At 45.8% G+C, this 12,779-nt stretch overlaps 1 protein-coding gene across 4 annotated transcripts in view; it reads left to right on the top strand.

Moving 5' to 3' along the window:
• VAV2 (vav guanine nucleotide exchange factor 2) overlaps window positions 1-12,779 on the top strand; it is a 154,892-nt gene that overhangs the window by 122,950 nt on the left and 19,163 nt on the right. For 2 of the 4 annotated variants that reach the window (XM_083722143.1, XM_083722144.1), the window contains exons 9-15: window positions 1,210-1,309; window positions 2,220-2,315; window positions 4,993-5,061; window positions 9,013-9,099; window positions 10,285-10,370; window positions 10,670-10,802; window positions 12,312-12,421. In XM_083722143.1, coding sequence (XP_083578269.1) covers window positions 1,210-1,309; window positions 2,220-2,315; window positions 4,993-5,061; window positions 9,013-9,099; window positions 10,285-10,370; window positions 10,670-10,802; window positions 12,312-12,421 — 681 coding nt within the window. The remainder of the gene's footprint in view (window positions 1-1,209; window positions 1,310-2,219; window positions 2,316-4,992; window positions 5,062-9,012; window positions 9,100-10,284; window positions 10,371-10,669; window positions 10,803-12,311; window positions 12,422-12,779) is intronic. The other 2 variants (XM_083722145.1, XM_083722146.1) reach the window with 1 other exon arrangement.

Genomic DNA, 12,779 nt, shown 5'->3' with positions numbered 1-12,779 from the left:
TGTTCCACCCCCCCCCCCCGGGGCATCCGAAGTGTGCTATGGGTGATTCTCTTGACCTCATGCATAATCTGATCCACATCTGGTGAAAGATCTCAAGATCTGGGACTTGTGTCCTGGTGGGAATCCAGAGGCTCTGGCTGGGGAGGAATTTCTAGAAAAGAGAAGAAGGTTTTCAGCAAGACTGCTGGAAACTTATCAGAGGGACTTCGGTGCAACTCTGATGCCAGCTGTCCCTGTCCGAATCGTTTGGCACTGAAATCCTGGCCTCCCTTCGAAGTTCCAGCCCCAAAGTGCATTCATGTTAAGCTTGGCAGCACAAAAATTGCAAAGGCTCCAATTATCTCCCTCAACGAGCCACCCAAGGAAAACTGTTTCAACATTAAAGCATGTGGCCAAATTGGCTGGAACAAGAAGAAGGTGATGCAAGAAGAGAGCAAGATATTATGTAAAGGTCCACCCAAGTTTGTGTGTGTGTGTGTGTGTTCGTTCCACCCTTTACACAATCCAGATTCTGGAACAGTTTCATACTGGCTAAGATTTCTGGTTTCTCCTTTGGATTGTTTAGGTCACACAAGGGAGGAGAACTTTTCTTTTTTCAGCCCACTGTTCTGAATATTGCTTTTTATAGGGTAGGGTGGGATATTTTTATTATTGCTTATTAAATTTGTATAAGTCCCTTCTTCTGTAGATCTCAGGTTGACAGCATAAAAGTACAATATGAAAACACAAAATTCATAATAAAAACAAAACCAAAAAAACCGTAATCCCTGCTCTCTCAGCCCCTTCCTATGAGCCCGTTTAAAAGGGGTATAAGATGTTAATCAGCCAAAGGCCTGGTTGAAGAGGAAAGTTTTTGCCTGGTGCCTAAGGGTGTATAATGAAGGTTCTAGGGTAGTGGGCACTGGTGATTGGTTTATGGAACCACTTGGTTCCATAAGGTTTGGGGACCACTGTATTAGGTGGATGCTGGAGCAATCCCAGACTGAATCTTGGAACCTAGAATGCACCCCAAAATCCAGTGCATGGATTGTATGTACTCTTGCTGGGGCCCTTTTGGACACAAGGGAGAGGTAAAAATATATTAAAACTTGTGTCAGGAGTGGGATTGTCACATCACCAACGTTAACTAGGGTTGGACTGTGTGCCATGCCAAAGTAGGCCAAGCAGAGTCAAAGCAGTGGTCAGATCCTTTCCCCTTCTTCCTTGTAGGCTCTTGATATACGGCGAGTACTGCAGCCACATGGAATATGCACAGACCACGCTGAATCACCTCATGGCCAACCGGGAAGATGTTCAGCAGAAAATCGAGGTGACTGTGCTGAGCGCTTTTGGTGGGTGCAGGGAGAGGTCAGCAAGTGGGTGGCCAGCCTTTGAAAGGGGATTAGATGAATTCATTGCCATCATTGGCTTACTAGCCACAACAGCTGTGTTCTCCCTCCATTGTTGCAGACAACGTGCTTCTGAATACCAGTTGTTGGAGATCTCTCCAAGTAGAAAGCTAGAAAAAGTGTAAGAAGAGGGTCAGGCCAAAGGGGGCCCAACTAGTCTAATTCTCACAGTGACCAACCAGATACCCATTATGGGAAACCTGCAAGCAGTATTTATACCCCACCCATGTTGCTGGGTTTCCCCAGCCACTCTGGGTAGCTCCCAACAGAATATTAATAGTAACAATAATAATAAAGCGATAAAACGTCAAAAACTTCCCTAATCAGGGCTGCCTTCAGATGTCTTCTAAAAGTCAGATAGTTGTTTATTTCCTTGACATCTGATGGGAGGGCATTCCACACGGCAGGTGCTACTACCAAGAAGGCCCTCTTGCCTGGTTCCCTATAACCTCACTTCTCGCAGTGAGGGAACCACCAGAAGGCCCTCGGAGCTGGACCTCAGTGTCCAAGCTGAACGATGCTGGTGGAGATGCTCCTTTAGGTATACTGGACCTCAGAAAGTAGAGGTATAGCATAGCCATCATAGCTAGTCACCACTGACAGCCTTATGCTTTTTCTGAAGCCTTCCATGTTAATGGCCATCAATGAAAGAAGAGCTTTGATCCCTGATAGTCAAGGCACTGGTTTTTAGATGCAAATTGGATTTCCACAGTCAGAGCAATTGAAACTAGTTAATTTCTTAACGGTAGCATGAAGTGATAGTCTTTTGTAAACAAAGATTTTCTTTTTTTCTTTTTTAAAGCATTCTCACTTTTCTCCCCCCTCTTTCAGGAATGTACACTGAAAGTTCAGGATGGGAAGTTTAAACTGCAAGACTTGTTGGTGGTTCCAATGCAAAGAGTTTTGAAGTATCACCTCTTATTAAAAGTAAGTTGGTTCACCTCTATTCTGATAGGGGCAGAAATTCCTCCAGCTACAGTGTGTTTTGGGGAGGGGGAGGGAAATTAAAGTATATAAAGCAAATCAATAAAAAAATGCTAAACGTTTCTTATGAATATTATTATTATTATTATTGTCACAATTATTATTACATTTCTACCCACCCCCCCATTTCTTCCAACAAGGTCAGGGTAGTGTAAACAATTCTTCCCTTCTTCATTTTACGCCTACAATAGCCCCGTGAGATAAGTTAGGCTTAGAGACAATAACTGAGCCCAACATTACATTCAGTGTGCTTTATGGCAGAGTGGGGGATTTGAACCCGGGTCTCCCAGGTCCTACTCTGATACTAACCACTTCACCACACTGGCTTTCAGTAGAAACTATAGAAGAGCATATTTGATTGATGTGTGCATTGATATTTGATTGAGGAATGGAAAGGAGTATCGCAGAAAAGAGTATAGCTGGCTAAAATCTCTTAAGAGAAGGGAAACACACCCATGCTTGAAACACCTTGTTGCAGGTCTTGCTTTTTCCCAGGGATTCAGAGCCAGATATCCCTTATCTGAACCCAGGACTCCAGGTGTTATTCCACACCTTTAATTACAGGGCTCAAGTTGATGGATGTTGCAACTTCTACCACATCTACAGTTCCCTTCAGGGCAGCTTACAGCCCGTTATCAAATTCAAATAGAAAATTAAAACTCATCGATGTCAAAGCAATTAAGCAAAACTACAATAAATAACATTTAGATCGAAAAGGTCACTAACTTGTTTCAGTTTTCATCAGTTGTCAGGTCAATGGGCAGCAAAAATTTGCTGCCCTTTGTCTTCTGAAACAGCCCTGGCTAAGCAAATGGATTGTCCTGTGGCAGGTAGTCTTTTGGATGAAATAAGGTTGTGGCCCTCATCTTGTGGAAAGGAGTGATGCAAGCATCTCCCAGTTTTGATCTGTGCCATGTTGGCAGATGTGATGTGATCAGCCTGACAGCATAGGTCACATCAAATGCCCTCTCCGGAGTGGCCTTTAGCTGCAACGCTCCTCTCCTCTCCTCTCCTCTCCCTGCTGCCACCTCACTCTTGGTTCAGTATCCAGCATGAGGGGCAGGTTTGACGAAGTCTGAAAGTTAGACAGGAGTTTGAAGTTGGCAGAAGGAGAGCAGCAGTGTATGCAGAGTTAGCCTGGAGAAAGATGTCCCCAGTGCACACAAGCTACAGTCCGTTATACTAGCTCCCTTGTGCGAAGCTCAACAACTCCCATAAGGTGAGTTGAGGCACTTACCTGAATATGCAGAAGCTGTGTCTATGGGTAGGCAAGGTGGGCAAGTAAGCCCTGCCCCCCAGCATCCCCTTGCACAGCATGCTCAGCCCCCAGTTGTCCCTGCAGGGTAGGCCTGTGGAGGCTTGTGTTGGCACTTGTTTGATCAAGAGCAATACCTCTCGTGCAAACGTGGAGCCTGTTCAGTCAGGACCTGGGTATTTCGTGTTCAAGCAGATTCTGTTCCGCAATAAGGAAGAATACAAGCTACCATATTTTTTGCTCTATAAAACACACTTCTTCCCTCCTAAAAAGTAAGGGGAAATGTGTGTGTGTGTTATGGATTGAATGCAGGCTGCGCTCAGGAGGCTCAGGGTGCGCACCAATCCCTCTTGCTCTCCTGGCTTCAGGAATAGCCATGCAGAGCCTCTTGAGTGCAGCCGGAGCACTCCTGCCTCTTCGCTCAAAAGGCTTTGCGTTGCTTTCTTGTTTGTTTTCCTCCTCTAAAAACTAGGTGCGTCTTATGGTCAGGTGCGTCTTATAGAGCGAAAAATACGGTATGTGGACTTGCAAGATTGTCAGCAGGAGGGAACCCCCCTGCAAATCCACGGGGGACTGTTGCAGATAGATTCTGGGGCTTAGCCTGGGACTGCACTGAAACCCCAGTCCCCTTTCTCTCATCAATCTCTATAATCCATTCTTATTTACTGCATTTCTATTCCACCTATTTCTCCAAGGAGCTCAAGGTAGCTTACATGGTTCCTCCCACTTCTCGATTAATTCCCCACAACAACCCTGTGAGGTAGGTTAGGCCAAGAGGCAGCAAGTAGGCTAAGGTCACCCAGTGAGCTTCACGTGGCAAAGTGGGAACTGAACCCTGATCTCCCAGGTCCTAGTCTGACACAATTAAGAGCTACGCTGCTGCTACACATCTTTTCCAGGAAAGGATGCATAGCTCCCCTCCCCGCATTTATTTCCCTCCACCCTCTTTCACTCATCTTTTTAAATGTTAATAATTGCACCAGCGTCTCCATGCAACGGAGCCTTTGTGAAGCATGGGCTTGTTGATCCTCATTGTTTTGCAAGGAGGGTCAATTAGCTGATGGGGAAAGAAACCTGCAAATAATTTGCTGATGCATGAAATTCCTTCTGTTAGCTCTGTGTTCGCTGAGCTGCCACAACACACCCCTCATGGGTTACTTGCTGGATGATTGTAACAGGCTTCTGGTTCGCAGCAATACACAGTGGAGGTGGAGTCATCACACACACACACCCTCACTTCCCTGCTGCCGGTGATTTTGTGGCTGCAGAAAGTTTGCCACTGATGCTGGCTTCCAATGTGAGGCTCACACTGAGAGATGGAGCAAGGCTTCAACATGTCTCTGACATGCTGCAGTTTCCTTTCAGGAGCTTCTCAGCCATTCATCGGATCGGCCAGAAAAGCAGCAGCTCAAGGAAGCCTTGGAAGCAATGCAGGTAGGAGCCCCATTTTTTTAAACCAGGTATTGGGCTGGGTGTCCTTGTGTTGTTTCAAGGCCACACTTGTTCCTAATCTTCCAAAGTTCCAGATATTCTTATAGGCAAATCCATGGAGGGTCACAATGGCTGTGTTTGACCTCCGCTCTTGGAGGCAGTGGGACTCTGAATGCCAGGTGCTGGAATCACAGGAGGGGAGGGGGGCTCTTGTGCTCAGGTCCTGCTTGTGGGCTTTTTCCCACTGGGGCATTTGGTTGGCCACTGTGAGGACAGGAGGTTGGACCAGATGGACCCAGCTGCAAGGCTTTCATGCTCCAAAGTTCACGGTCCCAAAGTCTGATCTATCAACTTAATCTGTCAATCATATATGTTTCTCTTTTCCAAGCTGAAGTTCTGTTCACCTCTGCATCAACTTATGGTTTTCTCTGCTGAGTTTCCACACTGAAGCAGCTCAAAGCAAAACAGGAAACAATACAAGTTGAAAAACCATCACAGCAACAGTCTAAATGCTACAGTAATTCCTTTCAAAGCACCATGCTCCAGTCGAAAGGAATAACTCCTTTTGATAATACAGTAGATATTGCAACATTTTTCTCTTCGTGGTCAATTAAGACATCAATCGTTAAAGCCTGTCCAATGATCCCAACCAGTTCAAATATCTAAACCACAGTAAGATAATATTAAACATTTCCAACAAAGACACTGAAGACTACTGAGCGTCTGCCAATGGATTCCAATGAGTACTCAAAATTCTAAAAAAAGCCACAGCAAAATATGTCACTTTAAATGCAGTGGTCCATGAAATCCCTAAAAGCAATCAATTTTTTTGTGATTCTTCTTTGGAATGGGGTTGGACTAGAGGATCCTTCGGGGGCCTTCCAACTCTAGGATTCTGTGATACTATGAAACATTTAAAAGCCTCTTGAAATAAAGGTCTTCCATAGGTGTCTAATGGGTAAGGAGGGCAGGATATTGCTGGCTCTCCTTGGAGGTGGCATCCCCTGATATGAAGGGAGGCTCCTAAGGCTGCACATGGTGAAGTCATGAGGCCCTGGACAAACTACCTTCGGGGACGTATCTCCCTGACATTCTGAACCTTTGATTGACCCCTGAAGAGCCCCTGAGATCCCTCGAAACATGGTTTGAAAGCTCTCCCTAGATTCCTGAACCCTCCTGAAATAGGCCACTTCCTGGAATGCAAGGAGATGGTGGCCACAGGCAACTCTTGGCTCACTCCATTACGCTTTGGGTGTTGTTTGCCTTGCTAACTGTTGCTGCCACTCAGTGTTTGAAACCCTGGGACTGTGTGACCCTTAACAAGCACTGTCACTTCAGCCAGGGATTAATCTTCCTTATGTTGGGGAAGCTGTGGAAGGTCAGCACCCCCAGGGCTTGTCTTGGAAAAGTCTCCATCCCTCTGACTTAATCTGAACTGACAGGGCAGAAAGTGTGTTTGGGCGGGGGGGGGGATGGAGGAGGTGGGAGACTATGAAAAGAAGTGGTATGCACGCGCACCCCCCCCATGGGCACATTCTAAAGATACAGTAGGGCAGAGGCTGCCAACATGGTGCCCTCCAGATTGTGCAGACAGCAATTCCCATCATCCCTGACTGGCTGATGGGAGTTGTCATCCAAAACATGTGGAGAAGGACAAGTTGTTGAAGGCTTCATTACAGTCTTAGAGCAAAAGCTGCCTACATTTCTTCCCAGTGTCTCTGCATGAGATGCTTATTTTGGGGGAAGGTTATCCCAGAGCACTGACAATATGCGGCAGCGTCCTGTGAAGGCAGGTTCTTCCTCTTTTTCTTCCCCTTGGGACAAAAATAATCACTAAGGACTCCGCCCTCAAATATGTATGCACTGCAAGGGAGAGGCAAAGATTAGATCAGGCTTCCTCAACCTTGGCCCTCTTGAGACTACAATCATCCCTGACCACGGGTCCTGCTAGCTAGGGATCATAGGAGAAGTAAGCCAAAAACATCTGGAGGGCCGAGGTTGAGGAAGCCTGTCAAAGTTTGTACAGGGACTCAACGGGCAGCCTGTTCTCTGCATGAGTGCTCGGGCTCACAAGTGTGCCTGTTTAATTTATTTCTAGTGGTGCACGCACGCACGCACGCACGCACGCGCGCGCACACACACACACACACCCCGGTACAGAAAACAAATGTGCTGCTCTCCTTCCTCAGCCGTACACCATCTGCCGCCCTCTCCTGCCCACCAGGGGATTTGCAGCACCGTAATGAGGGGCTCCCTTCTGTTCAGCGATTGTATTTCTCACAATGGCAAACCTTAAAACACCCCTGAACATTCTACGCAGGTCATCACAAGCTGCCAGTGGGCAAGCTCACATGCAAGTGTGGTGAGAGACACCACCATGCTGCATGTGTTTTCTGCATGAAATTTTGGCGGTGCCATGTAAAATGCAAAGCAGCCCCTGTTGCAGTGTGCGCATTTTGGGGACTGGATTTTTAAAAAATTATTATTATTTTACATTTATTGTGTGTCACTTTTTATCCAAGTTGCTCAAGCCAGCACTATGTCCCGTCCCCCCCGTTCTTCCCTCACAAACAACCCTGTAAGGTAGACTGGGCTGAAAGAGAGAAAGTGAAACAGTGATTGGTGCAAGATCACCCTGTGAGCACCTGTCAGTCTGAGTGCTGGGTTTGAACCCTGGTGTGTCCTGACTCCTAGTCCCAGCCCTTTAACCACTGCACAAATTTCATCAATTTTGAACTGCACCACAGTGAAAGCACCACAGCTCCATTCAAGAGGACCCTGTGACTAAGAATTCCCATGGAAATGGGAGCAACAATTGCTGACGTTTGCTTGTTCATCCCATGTCTAGAACAGAGAACAATCCATCAAATATAATCAGCATTTGCTGTTCTTGCTACTTTCAGTTTGCAAGATACATAATTGATTACGTCCCCCCCCCCCCATTGGGTTGCTTTAAATGAAGTTCACCATGCCCCTAAATGTCATTGAGTCTACTCTGAGCAGGATTAGTACTGGACACCATTCATTGCTCTTCTTTGCCACTGAAATCCGTGGGGTGCAGTAATGTAATGATGACATAACTTAAGTAATTAGTATATGAAGCCCATGACAACTTGGGTCCAGTTCACCTCTAAGAGCACCTTACCTTCTGTGTACCCACTTGGCTGCTTTGATCAGAACTGGCCCTTTTATAGGGACCATGTAATACCCATCCCAGCAGCACCTATACTTTGGAACTCCCAGCCTAGTGACACCAGGCAGGTGCTTTTGCCTGTACTCTTTCGGGTACCCGCTGAAAACATTTTTGCTCATAGACAAACATACCCAGATGTTTAGGAAGTTTGTGTGAGTTTTGATCTGTTTTTAATCTGTTGCTATTTTAACTTTTTGAAAGTTTTAAATTATTATTTTTTTCTTGATAATTTGTTTCATCTTTTTATAAACCGGACGATGCTTTTTTTAAAAAAAAAAACAGTTCTACGGTGTGTTAAATAACTAAATAATCAGTCAATCAATCAATCAATCAATCAATCAATCAATCATGCAAATGGTATAAGTTACATAATTTTGCTACAGCAGGCAGTGAGGTGAATAGGAAGATGCACTGCAACTGATTGGAATCAGTGTTGCATACAAAATAGAAAACAATGCAGCCTTTGCCCCCACCTGTGGCCATCCCTACAGCATTGCAATGGATTCTGGGGGGTGGCATCTTCTAGGCACTGTGTCTTGGAATAGACCTTCTCTGAACTGATCTTTTGGAAAATATATGAATGGGGCAGTCCCAAAGCCAGTGTATGTGTGCCTGTCCACCAGTGTTTCTTATTGTGTTGACGGCTCTCAGCTGATTCTGCCAGATCACAATGTTACAGCCAGCTCTGTGTGTGTGTGTGTGTGTGTGTGTGTGTGTGGTGTGTGGTGTGTGTGTGTGGTGTGTGTGTTTCATTTTTTCAGGACCTGGCCATGTATATAAACGAAGTCAAGCGGGACAAGGAGACGTTAAAGAAAATAAGTGAATTTCAGAGTTCCATAGAAAACTTGGTGAGATAAAATTCTGGCGACCTTCTGAATGCTGTTCCCCTAAAAAATAAATTGAGGGTCTAGTCCTCATAGTTCTGAATAGAGGGATGGATTAAATAGGAACGAAGGAAGCAGCTGCCTTATGCTGAGTCAGACTCTTGGTCCCTCTAGCTCAGTGTTGCGCACACTGACTGGCAGCAATGGCTCTCCAGGGTTTCAGGAAGGGGCATTCCTAACCCTACCTGGAGGTGCATCTGGGGATTGGACTTTGGACCTTCTGCATGTAAAGTAGTTGCTCTTCCACTGAGCTGTGACCCTTCCCAGGAACATAGGAAGCTGCCTTCTATTAGTCAGACCCTCAACCCACCTAGCAAAATATTGTCTATATTGACTGCCCAGTGCCTTGACATTCCCAGGCCTCTCTGGAAACCTTCTCCTTGCAAGGTAGGCTTGCCACAAAGCTGCAGCCCTTTCCAACATAAAAACACAACCTATAAACAGAACAAAAAGAAGCAGAACCAACAGCAGCTAAAAGCAAAGAGCAGCAGCTTTAATAACAGATCACACACTGCAGAAGGTTGGGAGCCATGGGATTTATAAACAGCAGATCAGGAGCTTATCTGACCCCGTTTTCTTTCTCCTGCTAGCTTTAACCAGGATTCCCTCTTAAGCAAGATTTGAAGTCAAGATCTGAGGCTGCTCCTGGGTATTTTGATAGTTATTGTTTCCAAGCACAATTCAAAGTGTTGGTGCTGACCTTTAGAGCCCTAAACAGCCTCAGCCCGGTATATCTGAAGGAGCGTCTCCACCCCCATCATCCAGCCCGTACAGTGAGGTCCAGCTCCGAGGGCCTTCTGGCGGTTCCCTCACTGCAAGAAGTGAGGTTACAGGGAACCAGGCAGAGGGCCTTCTCGGGGGTGGTGCCCACCCTATCGAATGCCCTCCCATCAGATGTCAAGGAGATAATCAACTACCTGACTTTTAGAAGACATCTGAAGGCAGCCCTGTTTAGGGAAGTTTTAAATGTTTGATGCTTTACTGTGTTTTTAATATTCTGTTGGGAGCCGCCCAGAGTGGCTGGGGAGGCCCGGCCAGATGGGTGAGGTATAAGTAAATTATTATTATTATTATTATTATTATTATTATTATTATTATTTGGTTTTGGTTTTTCCCCTCTCTCAACACTTTTCCTGTGTTACCCCACAGCCAGTGAAACTGGAAGAATATGGGAGGCCCAAAATAGACGGTGAACTGAAGGTCCGCTCAATAGTGAACCATACGAAGCAGGATAGGTGAGCAAGCGAGAGAAGGGCAGAACAAGCAGGTGACTTCTGCTCACCAAATAAGGCTGGGAACCCTGGTTTGCTAAGGATGCTGGGAATTGTAGTGCAATAAGTGTAAACTACACTTCCCTGAGTTCACAGCTGTGAAAAGTGGCATAAATATGCTTTAAATGGATGATGTGGATGTAACGTTCCCGGGCTACCTTGGAAGGGATGGGAAGAGAGTGACACTCAAAATTACTTTAATGCTGTTGAAAAATGTGTTTTTCAGGCCTTGGCTTTGTATCTTTTCTTTGGTGTGGGGGCAGGTACTTGTTTTTATTTGACAAAGTGGTGATCGTCTGCAAACGAAAAGGCTACAACTATGAGCAGAAGGATATCATCGAGCTGTTCTGCTACAAGATGACGGATGACCCGATGAACAATAAAGATATAAAGAAGGTTGTTGTTATTATTGATGATGATGATTACTCACCATCCCAATCTCTTAAGTGGTGAGAGACCCCAGGGGTTCCAGGCACTTACCCAGGTTATGTTTCCTTGCAATGAGGGTTAGCTGAGACTGTGGTTGCCCTTGGGATATATGGTTTCATTTACACATCTGTACAACCTGAGCATAGGATGGAGGGGCTCACATTAGTGCTTTTCCATTAGTCACAGCTTTGGCTCCAGCACAGAGCAAGCAGGTCTCTGTGTATCCAGCCTCCAGCCTGCTTTCAGCACAGCTCTCACAGCCCACTCTGGGTCTTGTTCGCTTACCTAACAACAAGGAGTGGGTGGTGAAGGAGAGACCCACACCTTAGCCAGAGGGCACCATCACTTTGTTGTGGTTTTTGCAACCAACAAGCTCCTCCTTTGGGATGCTGATGAGGACCCTTAAGAGGCCAGCTTGTCTTACAAAGAAACTTCTCTCCCTAGTTCGGCAAACTCCTCTACTGGATTCTAATCCTCACTGGGTACAGGAATTGGAAGGGACTCAGGGCATCATCCAGACTGACCCCCAAACCCATATTATTAGCATTTACATTCCTATTCTGTCCTTCCAGAAGAGCCCAGGGTGACAAACACCAAAATGTTAAAACAATACAATTAAAAAATAAAATTAAAACATTTATGAAATGTTTACAAACCTCTAAAAGCAATCATATTACCCTGATTATTTTAGGGTTGCCAGGAACAGTCTTTTCAACTACCAAAGACCTGGTTGAAAACGAATATTTTAAAATCCCTCTGAAAGCCAATAGCAAGGGAATCAAGCACATTTTGCCAGTGAGGGCATTCTATAAAAAGGGGGGGGGGCAGCATTGAAAAGACCCCATGACTGGAATCCCCTGGTGATTGGTGATGGCATCATGGAAAGAGCTTCCTTTGCCTAGTAGGGTCCTGAAATGGTTAGTTTTGGCAGGTGGGCTGGGTTAGTAACCATGGCAGAATGCTCCTCCATATTTTTGATCAGATCTAAGAATGTAAAAATTCCCTGACCTCAAATTCAAAATGTGGCCAATGGAGGACTTCTGATGTGGGTATGTGCCCATCCTAGTTCCTTGCCTCTTGATCATCTATATTTTGGGGTGCAGGGCTTGGTTGGCAGGAGATTGAGTCTTCCCTGCTCCTGGAAGCCAATCTCTCTTTTTAAAACATGGGTGAGCTGGACCCTGGAGCCTCTTTTTAACAAACTGTGTCTCTGCTTTCCCCTCTCATGCTTCTCAGTTGCATGGAAAAATGGTAAGCTGCGTCCACACATTCAGATTCAATTTTTATCTTATCGCTGTAACACATCAATAAGGGACAATTTGTAAGGAAGGAAGGAGGGCAGCTGGGGGCTGGCTGAGGGCAGGCTGAGGTTGGCGGGACAGCACTCCCCATTTGCCCTGATTGGACCAGACTTCATTGGGAGGAACCATTTTGATTGCTTTAGCATCCACTGCTCTCTCTTGTTTCTCTTGGTAGTGGTCGTACGGTTTCTACCTCACTCACCTCCAAGGCAAGCAGGGCTTCCAGTTCTTCTGCAAGACAGAAGACATGAAAAGGAAGTGGATGGAGCAGTTCGAAATGGCCATGTGAGTATTGGGGCACTTAAAAGAAGAAGAGGGTTGACAGCCGCCATGTTGGCACATATCAAAGGAAACACCTGCAAAACCCCAGAGCCAGTAAAAGACCTGACAATAGGCAACATTGAGGCACTTTGACATTACATAGTTTTATTTCCTGTTCTATATAGTTTTAAGGGAAGGGTTTTAAAAGCGGGTGCCACCAGTCTTTCGTTCCTGCAACCCCAGAGCGGATGTCCCAGGATCTCCCTGTCCAATGTTTCTATGGGATTTGTCATTTGAATTGTTGTTAGAATGTCAAGTCTAGGACCTGGGAGAGACTAGGGTTCAAATCCTCGCTTGGCCATAAAGCTCATCTTGGGCCAAT

The sequence above is a fragment of the Podarcis gaigeae genome (genome assembly GCF_964106915.1).
Source record: "Podarcis gaigeae genome assembly, chromosome: Z".
In the NCBI taxonomy this organism is placed as follows: Eukaryota; Metazoa; Chordata; class Lepidosauria; order Squamata; family Lacertidae; genus Podarcis; species Podarcis gaigeae.
This window is presented reverse-complemented; position numbering and strand designations above follow the sequence as displayed.